At 43.0% G+C, this 13452-nt stretch overlaps 1 protein-coding gene across 1 annotated transcript in view; it reads left to right on the forward strand.

Moving 5' to 3' along the window:
• The window catches only part of DNAAF11 (dynein axonemal assembly factor 11), a 57962-nt gene that overhangs the window by 16914 nt on the left and 27596 nt on the right, over positions 1 to 13452 (forward strand). The window contains exons 6-10 of the mRNA XM_058174540.1: positions 32 to 220; positions 2005 to 2082; positions 6740 to 6805; positions 7696 to 7765; positions 11645 to 11740. Coding sequence (XP_058030523.1) covers positions 32 to 220; positions 2005 to 2082; positions 6740 to 6805; positions 7696 to 7765; positions 11645 to 11740 — 499 coding nt within the window. The remainder of the gene's footprint in view (positions 1 to 31; positions 221 to 2004; positions 2083 to 6739; positions 6806 to 7695; positions 7766 to 11644; positions 11741 to 13452) is intronic.

The raw sequence follows: 13452 nt of genomic DNA on the forward strand, positions 1-13452 counted from the left end.
CTAAGGTTTTCTTTTGCACATTATCTTCCAGCTACTACTCCGTAGAAGGAGCAGAGAACCACCGAAATTGTGAAGAAGCAGATGCAGAATTTCGTAAATTAATACTTGAGGATGACGATGAAGACAGGGAGTTTTGGGATGAACCGGTGCCTCATACGCCAGAGGCCAGGTTAGAGATTCACCAGTATCTCGAGGAGAAAAGGAAAGAAAGAGAAAATAGGTATGTGCAATTTTTATATATGAGATAGATAGATAGATAGATAGATAGATAGATAGATAGGGAAGTAGAGATAGATAGCAATAGCACTTAGACTTATATACTGCTTCACAGTGCTTTATAGCCCCCTCTAAGCGGTTTACAGAGTCAGCATATGGTCCCAACATTCTGGGTCCTCATTTTACTGACCTTGGAAGGATGGAAGGCTGAGTCAACCTTGAGCCGGTCAGGATCGAACTGCTGAACTGCAGGCAGCTGGCAGTCAGCAGAACTGCAGTATGGCATTCTAACCACTGCGCCACCCTGGCTCAAAGATAGATAGTGTCTTAGATAGATAGATAGATAGATAGATAGATAGATAGATAGATAGATAGATAGATAGATAGATAGATAGATAGAAAGAAATAGAGAGAGATAGAGAGAGATAGAGAGAGATACAGATAGATAGATAGATAGACAGACAGGTAATACGGCTTCCAGGCCTGACAGACAGATAGATAGATAGATAGATAGATAGATAGATAGATAGATAGATAGATAGATAGATAGATAGATAGATAGATAGAAATAGAGAGAGATAGAGAGAGATAGAGATACAGATAGATAGATAGATAGACAGACAGAGTGTCTGACTTCCAGGCCTGACAGACAGATAGATAGATAGATAGATAGATAGATAGATAGATAGATAGATAGATAGATAGATAGATAGATAGATAGATAGATAGAAATAGATATATATATAGAGAGAGATAGAGAGAGCTACAGATAGATAGACAGACAGACAGAGGTAATACGGCTTCCAGGCCTGATAGATAGATAGATAGATAGATAGATAGATAGATAGATAGATAGATAGATAGATAGAAATAGATAGAGAGATAGAGAGATAGAGAGAGATACAGATAGATAGATAGACAGACAGACAGACTGACAGACAGACGGATGATAGATTTATTGTACACAATGTCTTATTTTAATATTTATTTCATGAGAGGCAGGGCGATTGTGAACTGCTGCTAAGTCATATCACCTGAAGCCTTACCTTTAAAAACTTTTCTGAAATGGCTGCCATTTTCCCCTAAGATGTTAATGGCTGCATTTGCAGCTTGTGCTAAGTTGTTCAGTTATGGTTTAGTCTGAATACACTGCAGTTGACTGGATTCACGTAAGCCACTATGCCTTATTTTAGCGTCAATTCTTTTATGGACCCGACTTCAGTGGCATGAGCAGCTGATTTTATTAAAGGTCGAAATGGGTCCCACGTAGCAGAAATTTGTGGAAATCATTATTTTCCCAATTATCCAGTAACATTAGAATCAACCAGGAGGCCTTCGTAACGGTAACACCCTTATGCCAAGTTTTGTTGATTTTGTTGATACGTTGTGTATCATAATAACCTGAATATTGTAAAAACAAGATCCCAAACAGGCTGATTATTTTAGAAATGAATTGAAACTACACCTTTAAAGTAGCAAACATTAGAGAAGTGTTGCAAGAGATGAGAAAACATCCCTTTTCAGATAGGAATTTGGTACCCAAGGATCAAACAAGCTGAAGGAGCCATCATCATTGTCTTGAATATACTTCATTTGCTTCCTTCAAATAAGGCATCGCATCAACGTGTTCTCAACACATTAAAGCAAATGGGGTGATTTTTGTGCGTTTTAATCAAGAGCTAACTCAGGGCTTTGTCATCTTTCTGCTAAATTGCAGAAGGGATAAGAACACAATATATATACAGTATATTTTTTTAAAAATTCTTTTTTTGCCTTTTTTTAAAACAGAGAACAAGGGAACAAAGAGAAACCTCTGCGGACTTTGATCACGCCAGAAGGAAGAGTTTTGAATGTAAATGAAGCCAAGTATGTAAAAAAAAAAGATATAATTCATGAATCATTTTGAGCATTCAAACTGTTACATAAAGGCTGGGCAACCGATTTCCTTTCATAGGCTAAATGAGGAACAAAATATAATGTTTTTTCCAGTTCCCTCCCCAAGTTTAGATACTGGACCATTGTTTCAGAGTCTGCTCTGCGAGAACAGTAGTCAAAAATAATCAAGATATCTGATCAAAGCCTTAACACTTTTGTATATGTGTGACAAGTATGCACACAGGTTCAAGAGGCAGGACTTTGAGGACCTATTTGTGACCACTTTGATGATGATGATGATATAATAATAATAATAACAACAACAACAACAACAACAGAGTTGGAAGGGATCTTGGAGGTCTTCTAGTCCAACCCCCTGCCCAGGCAGGAAACCTTACACCACTTCAGACAAATAGTTATCCAACATTTTCTTAAAAACTTCCAGTGTTGGAGCATTCACAACTTCTGCAGGCAAGTTGTTTCACTGATTAATTGTTCTAACCGTCAGGAAATTTCTCCTTAGTTCTAAGTTGCTTCTCTCCTTGATTAGTTTCCACCCATTGCTGCTTATTCTACCCTCAGGTGCTTTGGAGAATAGCTTGACTCCCTCTTCTTTGTGGCAACCCCTGAGATATTGGAACATTGCTATCATGTCTCCCCTAGTCCTTCTTTTCATTAAACTAGACATACCGAGTTCCTGCAATCGTTCTTCATCTGTTTTAGCCTCCAGTCCCCTAATCATCTTTGTTGCTCTTCTCTACACTCTTTCTAGAATTTCCACATTATTTTTACATCATGGTGACCAAAACTGAATGCAATAAGATGTGGCCTTACCAAGGCATTATAAAGTGGTATTAACACTTTATATGTCCTTGACCACTCCCTGTTTCTCAGCCCTAGGTGCTACTGAGCTCCACACACATGCTTCTCTGTTCCCTAAAAAGTAAAATTAGATATATGTTGTTCCCCTCCATTCTATTCTCCATGTAGCCCAAATTAATTACTAAAAATAAAAAAGCCTGCAAAGTCATCTGGATTCAAAGGGCAAAAAGTGATCCTATCACATGTAGTTATATTTATTTTCTTACTTATTACATTTATTTGCCAACTGTGACTCTGTACAATAGTATAAAACCCTTTTTACGGCCCTGTAATCCCTTAATTCAGGGTAGAGTTGGGGGGATGGAGCTGAATGTTTACGGGCCGGATGCCCTTCCTGATGCCTATGCGAAGTTCGCAGCAGATGTTTTTCTCTTTATACCCTAAGAGAGAAATATCTGCCACTATCTAGAATTGAACTCTCAACCTTCCAAGTAGGAGGCAAGCATCTTCTCCACTAGGCCACCACATCGCTCTATAAAACCATAGCTATAAAAACAATTAAAACCATTAAAATTAAAAACGGTTAAATAAAAGGTTAAAACCGAGAGCGTGGACATTATGGGGATGGACTTTTGCCTCTCACTCAATCAACCATCTTCAGCACAGTGCAACCCCATCAGGACCTCGGGCCAAGCTGTGGATCCAGGTTTTAAGGCTCTTCTGGAAGGCCAGGAGTGTGGCGGTTGACCGCACGTCCAGAAGGACAATATTCCAGAGTGCAGCGGCCCCAGCAGAGAAGGCTCTTCTCCTTGATCTTATTAGCTGAAATCAGGGATGAGATTCAAAAATTTTAACAACAGGTTCTTTACCCAGTTGCTGGGTGGGCATGGCCATGGTGGGCGTGGCCTACCCAGCCTCCTGCACTCTCCTGCGGGGAGAGTGTTTTTGCCTTCCCCAAGCTCGAGACTTTCATTGAGCCTCGGAGAGGATGAAAATGGCCTCCCCTGGGCTCTGGGGGCCGGAAATGGGCCCAGGGGAGGTGTTTTTTACCCTCCCAGAACCTCCGCATGGGCCTTACCTGGCATCTAAAACTGGCCACATGGAGATTCCTGGGAGAGGCAGGGCAGGGTGGGCGTGGCCAGGCAGTCCTTGCAACTACCGAATCGGCAAATGAGATGTAAAATTAGCATCCGGTTCACCCGAATTGGTCCAAACCGGTTGAATCCCACCCCTGGCTGAAATTCTTTGACTGACAGGATCCAGAGAAGACCTCTTCTGCCGGTGTGAGTGGGGTGGGCCTATCCCACTGCAGCAAGATGGGACCTCAGTTAGATAACCTGATAGATGCACCCATAGTGTCAGTCAGGAGGGCCTTAAAGCAGATGTTGCTTTTTCCCGTAGAGATGTCTCAGTCATTCAGGTCATGGTTGTCCCAAAGGTGCTTTTTTCAGGAGGCAACTGGACTTTCTTGTTTTTTCTTTTGAAGAGGTTTCACCTCTCATCCAAGAAGCTTCTTCAGCTCCGACAGGACGGTGGGGAACGGAAGAGTCCATATTCCTTGCAGACAGCTGGACAAGCATGACCTGGATGACTTGAGAGTCTCTACAGACTTTTAGCTGTACAGTTTGGGATGAGCGTCCTTTGAGTAATGTGAGAATGGATTTCCAGAGAGGAGAACTGCAGGCTGCAGGGGCCGGGAGCGCTGCTCGGGTGACCCTGGAGACATGGATGGGCTTCCAGGTGCTTCGGCGACCCTATGGGACAGGGGTGTCAAACTCAATTACATTGAGGGCCACATCAGGGTTGGGTTTGACCTCAGCGGGGGGGGGGGAATGGGCATGGCCAGGGTGGGTGGCCAGCTCAACATCACTCGTGTCCTGGCCAAAAACAGAGCTTGGGGGGCACATGCAGCCTTCCCCCCCCCCCGAGTTCCATTTTTGCTGGCAGACGCACTGCGGGCCAGTCCTTTGCTGTTTCCAGGGTGGCCCCATGGGCCGGATCGAAACATCCTGCAGGCCGGATGTAGCCCATGGACCTTGCATTTGACACCCCTGCTCTAGGAGGATGCAAATGACCAGCTGTCTGCAAGGAATATGGATTCTTCCGTTCCCCACTGTCCCGTCAGAGCTGAAGAGGCTTCTTGGATGAGAAGTGAAAGGTCTTCAAAGAAAAAAAACAAGAAAGTCCAGTTGCCTCTTGAAAAAAGCACCTTTGGGACTTTTTCCTGTAGTTCTGTGACAGCCAAGGGAAGCTACTGCAAAGGAAGGAAAAACACACGGTAAGGTGTTTCCAGCAAGTGTCATGTGTACATCCACGTGCCCTTGGAACCACACGTCGCCATTTGAATCCCAGTTGTTGCCCGGCATTAAAATATAACATTTAACTTTACGGCCACTTTTTTCTGGCAAAGGAAAGGATGACAACTTCTCAACGTGGGAACGAAGAAGAGCGACAGGAAAGAGACATTGCTGTCTTATCTGCAGGATATCTTGGGGAACTGAGCATTTTATCAACCACTCCTCACTTTGCTGGAGAAAATAATAATAATAATAATATAGCGACAGTTGCACAAAATATTAGCTGGAATGTAATGGCTCAGAACTCAATGTTGACAGATGAGAATTACAGTTGTGAGAACGGAAAACACAGCCGAGGGAAGCTCTGCAGAGCTCCAATCATTTGAGTGGCCGATAGGGTTATCTTTTGTTAATACCGGGATAAGCACCTTTTGAGAGGTCCGAGGTCTCAGTTCAGCCTTCTGTACCTCCACAGGCTCAAAGAGATACTTGTGAAAATGTTACTGGCAGCGTGAGACTTGACACTTTTAATGGGTAGAAAGTGTGAATGGATTTGTACCGAGGACACATTATGGTGTGAAGCCCTGATTTCATTTCGTTGTTTCTCAGGCTTTAAGAAGGGAAACGGGAGCTGCAAAGGCTATCCTGAATTTGAAACAGTGTCTTCTCCCAACCTCCAAATAAACAGATACAGTAAATAAATTTTAAAACATCATAGCAACAAGAGGAAATTTACCAACCGAATAAGTGGAAAATATGGAAAAAATGGTGTGAGAGAAAAATGCATTATTTGTTATACCAAAGTATTTTTCTGAGTAATTTATATTTTATACAGTATATATATGTCTCAGATATATTTGAAATTTACCCAGGTACTGTCATTTTTTTTCGTGTTGATGTTTGCTCACTTGAGGGTCATAGTTTAACTAATAAGAAATTAAATGAGTACAGTACAATCTGAAAACTCAAATGGATAACAGTAGCTGTCAGTAGGGATCAAGTTTTATGAATAGGAACTTTAAATTTCATCCCTTAGTAGTTGGTGATGCAGAACAATAGGGGTCTAGAAGTAGAACAGCTCAGATTTAGTACAAGGTTGAATAATTAAAAGAAATAATATCTAAAAACATTATATATTATTTACATAACTCCAGATAGATAGATAGAGGGGGGGGGAGAGAGAGGGAGAGAGAATGATAATATGATAATATGCATGGATAACAATATATAGATTAGTTCATTTAATTAAGTTTTTTTTTTGCCAGTAGATGTCTCTCTTTCAGCACAAATGTGTAGGTTTGAATTACGTGGACCGTATGGGATACATCACATCATGTTTCAACTTAAAAGCAGTCCTGGACTTTATAACATTAGCAGGTTTTTAGATTTTGCAAATCAATTTGTGGAAGGATTTGCTTACTGCTAGATTGTCCCATCTTGAATACAAAACCACAACTAATTGAAGTTTTGATCTTGCCCTTCGTCCAGTCCGGTCAGTCATGCCCAGATCTTGCTTGTATTATTTCTAGGCTTCCTTTCTCCTTGGAAGACAATGAAGAAAACAACCAGTTCATCTTGGATCTTGGTGTTTACAGGTCAGAAGGATTCGTTTTATTGTCTCTTTTTCTGAGACTGCTTAGGGAGGCTGTGGGTTTTGATTTGGCTTTTTGTTCACAGCTGGATAGAAGAAGAAAAAAAATAGTAATTTTGCATTAAATAAAAGGTTGTATTGGATGCAGGTTGCACACAGTGTTTTGAACTATGTAGCTCTACGTCACTCTGCCTTTGATGGGACTTCGGGGAACAGACGTCTACGGAGATTCTCAGTCATCCAGGTCATGGTTGTCCCAAAGATGTTTTTTCAAGAGACAACTGGACTTTCTGGTTTTTCTTTGACGATGTTTTGCTTCTCATCCAAGTAGCTTCTTCAGCTCTGACTGGATGGTGGGGAAGAGTTGAAGAAGCTTCTTGGATGAGAAGCAAAACGTCTTCAAAGAAAAACCAGAATAGAATAGAATAGAATAGAATAGAATAGAATAGAATAGAATAGAATAGAATAGAATAGAATAGAATAGAATAGAATGAGAGTGGAATGGAATGGAATGGAACGGAACAAGACAGAATAGAATAGAACAGAACAGAACAGAACAGAATAGAATAGAATTCTTTATTGGCCAAGTGTGATTGGACACACAAAGAATTTGTCTTGGTGCATACGCTCTCAGTGTACATAAAAGAAAAGATACGTTCATCAAGAATCATAAGGTACAACACTTAATGATAGTCATAGGGTACAAATAAGCAATCAGGGAACAATCGATATCAATATAAATCATAAGGATGCAAGCAACAAAGTTACAGTCATACAGTCATAAGTGGAAGGAGATGGGTGATGGGAAAGTCCAGTTGCCTCTTGAAAAAACACTTTTGGGATGCAGGGAAAGAGAATTGCTAAGCTAAATGATCTTCTCCCTTTCTCTTTTAGACATCTGGACATCTCCTTCCTTGATGTTGATGTGCAGCCTACTTATGTCCGGGTAATGGTCAAAGGAAAGGTTCGTATTAATTGTCATTATTCCTTTGAATCTTTCTTTTTTAAAAACCTATTTCATTTGGATTTGTTTTCACTTTATGAGGTTGGCTTCCCGTAAAGTGGCCAGCTCTGCCATTCTCATCCTGTTTGGTTGTAAGAAAGACACTCAGAGGCAGAGAGATGATCATGCCAATGCAATCCTAGGCTGCATTAACACAGGGATACAATCAAAATCATGTGAAGTATGATTTATAAAGCCTTAGTAAGACAATACCTAGAATACCGCATCCAGTTTTGGTCACCAGGATATTAAAAAATGATATTGAGACACTAGAAAGAGTGCAGAGAAGAGCAACAAAGATGATTAGGGGACCAGAGGTTAAAACACATGAATAAAAGCGGGTGAAATCCAGCAGGTTCTGACAGGTTCTGGGGAACCGGTAGCGGAAATTTTGAGCAGTTCAGAGAACCGGTAGTGGAAATTTTGTGTAGTTCAGAGAACTGGCAATTACCACCTCTGGCTGGCCCCAGAGTGGAGTGGGAATGGAGATTTTGCAATAGCCTTCCCCCAGGAGTAGGGTGGGAATGGAAATTTTGCAGTATCCTTTCCCCAGGCGTGGGGAGGAAATGGGGATTTTGCAGTATCCTTCCCCTGGAGTGGGATGGGAATGGAGATTTTTCAGTATCCTTCCCCCAGGAATGGGGAGAAAATGGGAATTTTCCAGTATCCATCCCCTGGATTGGGAATGGAGATTTTGCAATATCTTTCCCCAGGAATGGAGAGGGAATGGGGATTTTGCAGTATCTTTCCCCTGGAGTGGGGTGGGAATGGAGATTTTGCAGTATCTTTCCTCCAGGAGTGGGGAGGGAATGGGGATTTTGCAGTATCCTTCCCCTGCCATGCCCACCAAGCCAAACCACGCCCACCAAGCCACGCCCACAGAACCGGTAGTAAAAAAAATTGAATTCCACCAGTGAATAAAAGTCTCCATCACTGGAGGCTTTTAAGAAGGGACTGGACAGCCACTTGTCTCGAATAGTATAGAGTCTCCTGCATGAGCAGGGGATTGGACTAGAAGAACTCTGGTGGCTCAGCAGACTAAGTCTGTCTGTTATTAACACAGCTGCTTGCAATTACTGCAGGTTCTAGTCCCACCAGGCCCAAGGTTGACTCAGCCTTCCATCCTTTATAAGGTAGGTAAAATGAGGACCCAGATTGTTGGGGGCAGTAAAGTTGACTTTGTATATAATATACAAATGGATGAAGACTATTGCTTGACATAATGTAAGCCGCCCTGAGTCTTCGGAGAAGGGCGGGATATAAATTCAAATTAAAAAAAACAAACTCTGTAATTCTGTTGTCCTATACAATAGCCTTTCCCTTCCTAGGGCTTTCTGCCAGTTTCTGATTCCTCCTCATCAGCGTTGTGTGTGAGACCTACGAGTGTTGTGGTCCAAGCACTTTTGAGGGTGTCCGGCAGGGCAGAACTGATGGATAGAGGAGTCAAAGCTGCATTCAAAGCAGAGCGCAGCTTGCAGCTAAACAGCAAAGGAAATTTGCAAAGATTACAAGGCCAAAAGAAGTGAAACCCAATGCAAGACCACGGACAAGCAATTGGCTTCAACATTCCTACCAGATGCACAGAACATAGAATCATAGCGCTGGAAGGGACCTCGGAGGTCTTCCAGTCCAACCCCCGGCAAAAGCAGAAGACCTTACACCACCCCAGTCAAACTGTTGCCCGTTCAGAACACCAAGTAATGATAGTGATGGAAGAGAGGCACGCCCAGGAATATCCTTCGGATGTCTTAGTTTTAATATGTCGACTTTCATGGAGGTGAGACCAGTGAGATTGGTCTCATAAAAAAAGCATTTCATTCTGTGTACACTTGGTTTTTTTTTAATTCCCCAATCTGAATTCTTGAACTTATCAAATATCAGACTTCGTTTCCAAGAGAGAGGTGTCGCTTCAGCCTCATCCAGCTTTTGTTCCCAAGATACGCTGGGATGCGTTCAGCAACTGTGGCAAAGGATGTGAATTCTCAATGGAAGGAATACCACCCTGGCAGAATTTTTTTAAAAAAAAAACTTTGGAAGGTTGCAAAGAAGTACCGTATTTTTCGGAGTATAAGACGCAACTTCCCCCCCCCCAAAAAAGAGGGTGAAAATCTGGGTGCGTCTTATACTCCGAATGTAGCCCCTTCCAGCTTCTCAAATGGAGGTTTCAGAGGCTGAAAAAAGCATCAGAAACTAAGCTTCAGAAAAGAAGCCCCCAAACAGAGCTTCATGGAGCTTCAGAAAAGAAGCCCCAAAGAGAGCTGCATGGAGCTTAGAAAAAAAGCCCCCAAATAGAGCTTTAGGAAAGAAGCTCCAAAACAGAGCTTCAGAGGCTTTTTTTCTGAAGTTCTGTTTTGGAGGCTTTCAGAGGCAGGAAAAAAAAGCCAAAAAAACAAAACAAAAAACAAGGCATAGAGCTCACAGCCAAAAAACCTGTTGCTAAAATTCACATCTGGGAACAGCTGATTGGAGGTATTCCGGGAGGCAGATCCACCTGCCAATCAGCTTTTTTCTTATTTTCCTCCCCAAAAACTAAGGTGCGTCTTATACTCTGGTGCGTTTTATACTCCGAAAAATACAGTATATATATAAAGCACGTAAAAAATGCCAAAGAATTGATGCTTTCAAATTGTAGTGTTGGAGAAAACTCAAGAGTCTTCTCCAACTCCATAATTTGAAAGCATCAATCCTGCAATTCTCCTTGGACTGCAAGAAAATCCAATCAGTCGATCCTAAAGGAAATGGACCCTGACTGTCCTTTGGAAGGACAGAAGCTGAAGCTCAAGCCCTTTAGCCATTAAATGAGAAGAGAAGACTTACTGAAAAAGACCCTGATGTTGAGAAAGACGGAAGGCCAAAGGAGAAGGGGATGGCAGAGGAGGAGATGGTTAGATGGTGTCATTGATGCAATGAACATGATGTCAGGCCTGGAAGCCATCTTTTGCATTGGGCCTTCAGGCCTGCCACATATTCTACTGTGGGAAATGGGAGGGGGGATTGTATGGCATATGGGAGATATATAATCAAAATAATATTCTTTTCTCAGAGAGTCAAGGACGTCTGCCTGGCACCTGGAATGGGGTGACTGGCAGGCATCTCCCATTGGAACGGTGCCTGATTGGGCCACGTGATGGACATGTGGATGCTGGGCAGGGACTAGAACTTTCCTTTGGGTGGGGAAAACCTGGAAGCTTTCAGATTTGGGTTTTCCAAGATGTGCCAATATGACATCTCTAATACAATGGAACTTTGAGGAACTTCAAGCCTTGGAGTCTTCTTTTGTTGGGGGTGTTACTTGGAACCTGGACACATGAATTTGGACAAACCCCAAGAGACAATAAAGGACAGGAGGGGCCTGGCATGCTGTGGTTCATGGAGTTGCAAAGAGTTGGACATGACTTCCTAACTGAACAACGACAACTGATTGTTGCTGTAACTGAAGTCCAACCATCTGGCCTGGATCTGTTGCATAGTCATGACCCCTCCAAATGAACCTTAGTAAGCTAAAGTGTTTGAATGATTTCTGCCTCAAATTGCATAATTCGTCGTAATAGTTTGTGGGGCTGACCTGGGGAGACAGGGGAGAAGAGCTGAAAGCCTGCTCTGACAAATGAAACCTGAGTCCAAAGGAGGGGAGAGGGATGGAGACAGCATCACAGAAGGGACCCCCTCTGATTTTCAGGAGAGTGAAAATTAAAAAAAAGAAAATGGCAGGGGTGCTTTCAAACTTGCAAGATTCTATTAACGTAACCTTGTAATGGAGTTCGTGCTCGTGGTTGTGCTTTTGGTCTGAGCGACTTCCAAGGTTAATGTTTGTTGGTGTGTGTGTGTGTTTTTTTAAAGGCCTTTCAACTTGTGCTACCTGAAGAAGTAAAGCCAGATAGCAGCATTGCTAAAAGATCTCAGACTACTGGACATTTGGTTATCAACATACCAAAGGTGTGACAAAGATTTAACAGAGACGTTAATGTGCAGTTACAACTTTGACCTGTTTGTATGAATACCCTTCTCCTTTGATTTCTCCCCTCCCACCCTCCCTCCCGCTCCTCCCTCCCTCCCTCCCTTCCTCTCTCCCTTCCGGAGTGGGCTTCAAAAATTTTAGCAAGGGGTTCTCTGCCCGGTTGCTGGGTGGGCTTGGCCATGGTGGGCGTGGCCTAGTTGGCCTCCTGCACCACGGCTGGCGGGGCACTTTTGCCCTCCCTGGGCTCTGGAGGCTTTCCCTGAACCTCTGGGAGCGTGAAAACGGCCTTCCCAGGCTCTGGAGGCTATAAATGGACCCGTTTCTGGCCTTCCCGAACTTCCAGTAGGCCTGTTTTTCGCCCTCCCTGAGCCTCCGTGTGCGCCCTGCACTTACCTGCATCCAAAATGGGCTGCATGGGGACTTCTGGGAGGGACGGGGTGGGCAGGGCCAGCCAGGAATGAGATTTGGGGGTTCTCCGAACTGCACAGAATCTTAGCTTGAGGTTCTCCCGAACCCCTGCAGCCCACCCCTCCCTCCCTCCCTTCCTTCCCCTTTTCATCTTCCTTCCTTGCTTCCTCACTGCCTTCCTCTCCCTCCCTCCCACTCCCTCCTTGCTTCCTCCGTCCCTCTCCCTCCTCCCTCCCTCCCTCTTTCTGAACTTCTTCTGAAATGTGATTCCTCATCCAAGAGGCAGGTAGCCAACTTCCTTCAAGTTTTGGCCATCTGTCTTGTCTTCCTCATTAATTCAGGCAGTGCCTCTGCAGTGACAGGTTTGCAGCCTCATCAATGGCTGGAACCCTGCCGGAATGCTATTCTTTGGAGCAACATCCCGCTCCTCCAAAACAAATTTCATTTAGAATCCATCTCTATTAGTTTCAGAAGGCCCGTTTTGATAAATCGGTGTGAATTCTTTTAAGAATCCTTTGCAAAGATTTTGGAGATTTATTTATTTATTTATTTATTTGACAATTGAATATTAAAATCCCCATTGATTTATATTCTGGCTTTTCATGTTTAGAAGGAGGCTTCTCCTTTTTTTTTTTTGCATTATCATGGGGTACGTAGCTTATTTTCCACCCGGAAAAATATGCCAAAAATCCCAAGGGAGCGCATTGTGATGGAGCAAATCTCAGGGGGCTTTTTCATTAGCATTTATACCATCAGAAGTTCTACCTTTGGGAAATCATTGATGAATGACAGTGAAGAAATTGTCAGTTCAGTTTTGTTTTTCCCCCCCGCTTATTCATTTCAAAGAGCATTTTAAAAGCCATATGGGGCCGGCTAGAAATTCTCCTTTAGGGTTTTTCTTCTACTTTCTTATGATTCCATTTTTTACTAGAAGCCTGTTGAAGTTACAGTTGAGTTTAGTATTATCTCGTTTACTTATTTATTAGATTTTTGTCCCATGTTTATTACAAGTAACCGAAGGCGGCGAACATACCGAATACTCCTTCCACCTCCTGTTTTCCCACAACAATCACCCCATGAGGTGGGTTGGGTTGAGAGAGCGCGACTGGCCCAAAGTCACCCAGCCGGCTTTCATTCCTAAGAATAACACAATAACAGAGTTGGAAGGGATCTCGGAGATCTTCTAGTCCAACCCCCTGGGTCAAGCAGGAAAGCCTATACCGTTTCCGACAAATGGCTGTCCAATCTCTTTTTAAAAACACTGGTTGGAGCACCCACAGCT

The sequence above is a fragment of the Ahaetulla prasina genome, chromosome 3 (genome assembly GCF_028640845.1).
Source record: "Ahaetulla prasina isolate Xishuangbanna chromosome 3, ASM2864084v1, whole genome shotgun sequence".
Classification (NCBI taxonomy): domain Eukaryota; kingdom Metazoa; phylum Chordata; class Lepidosauria; order Squamata; family Colubridae; genus Ahaetulla; species Ahaetulla prasina.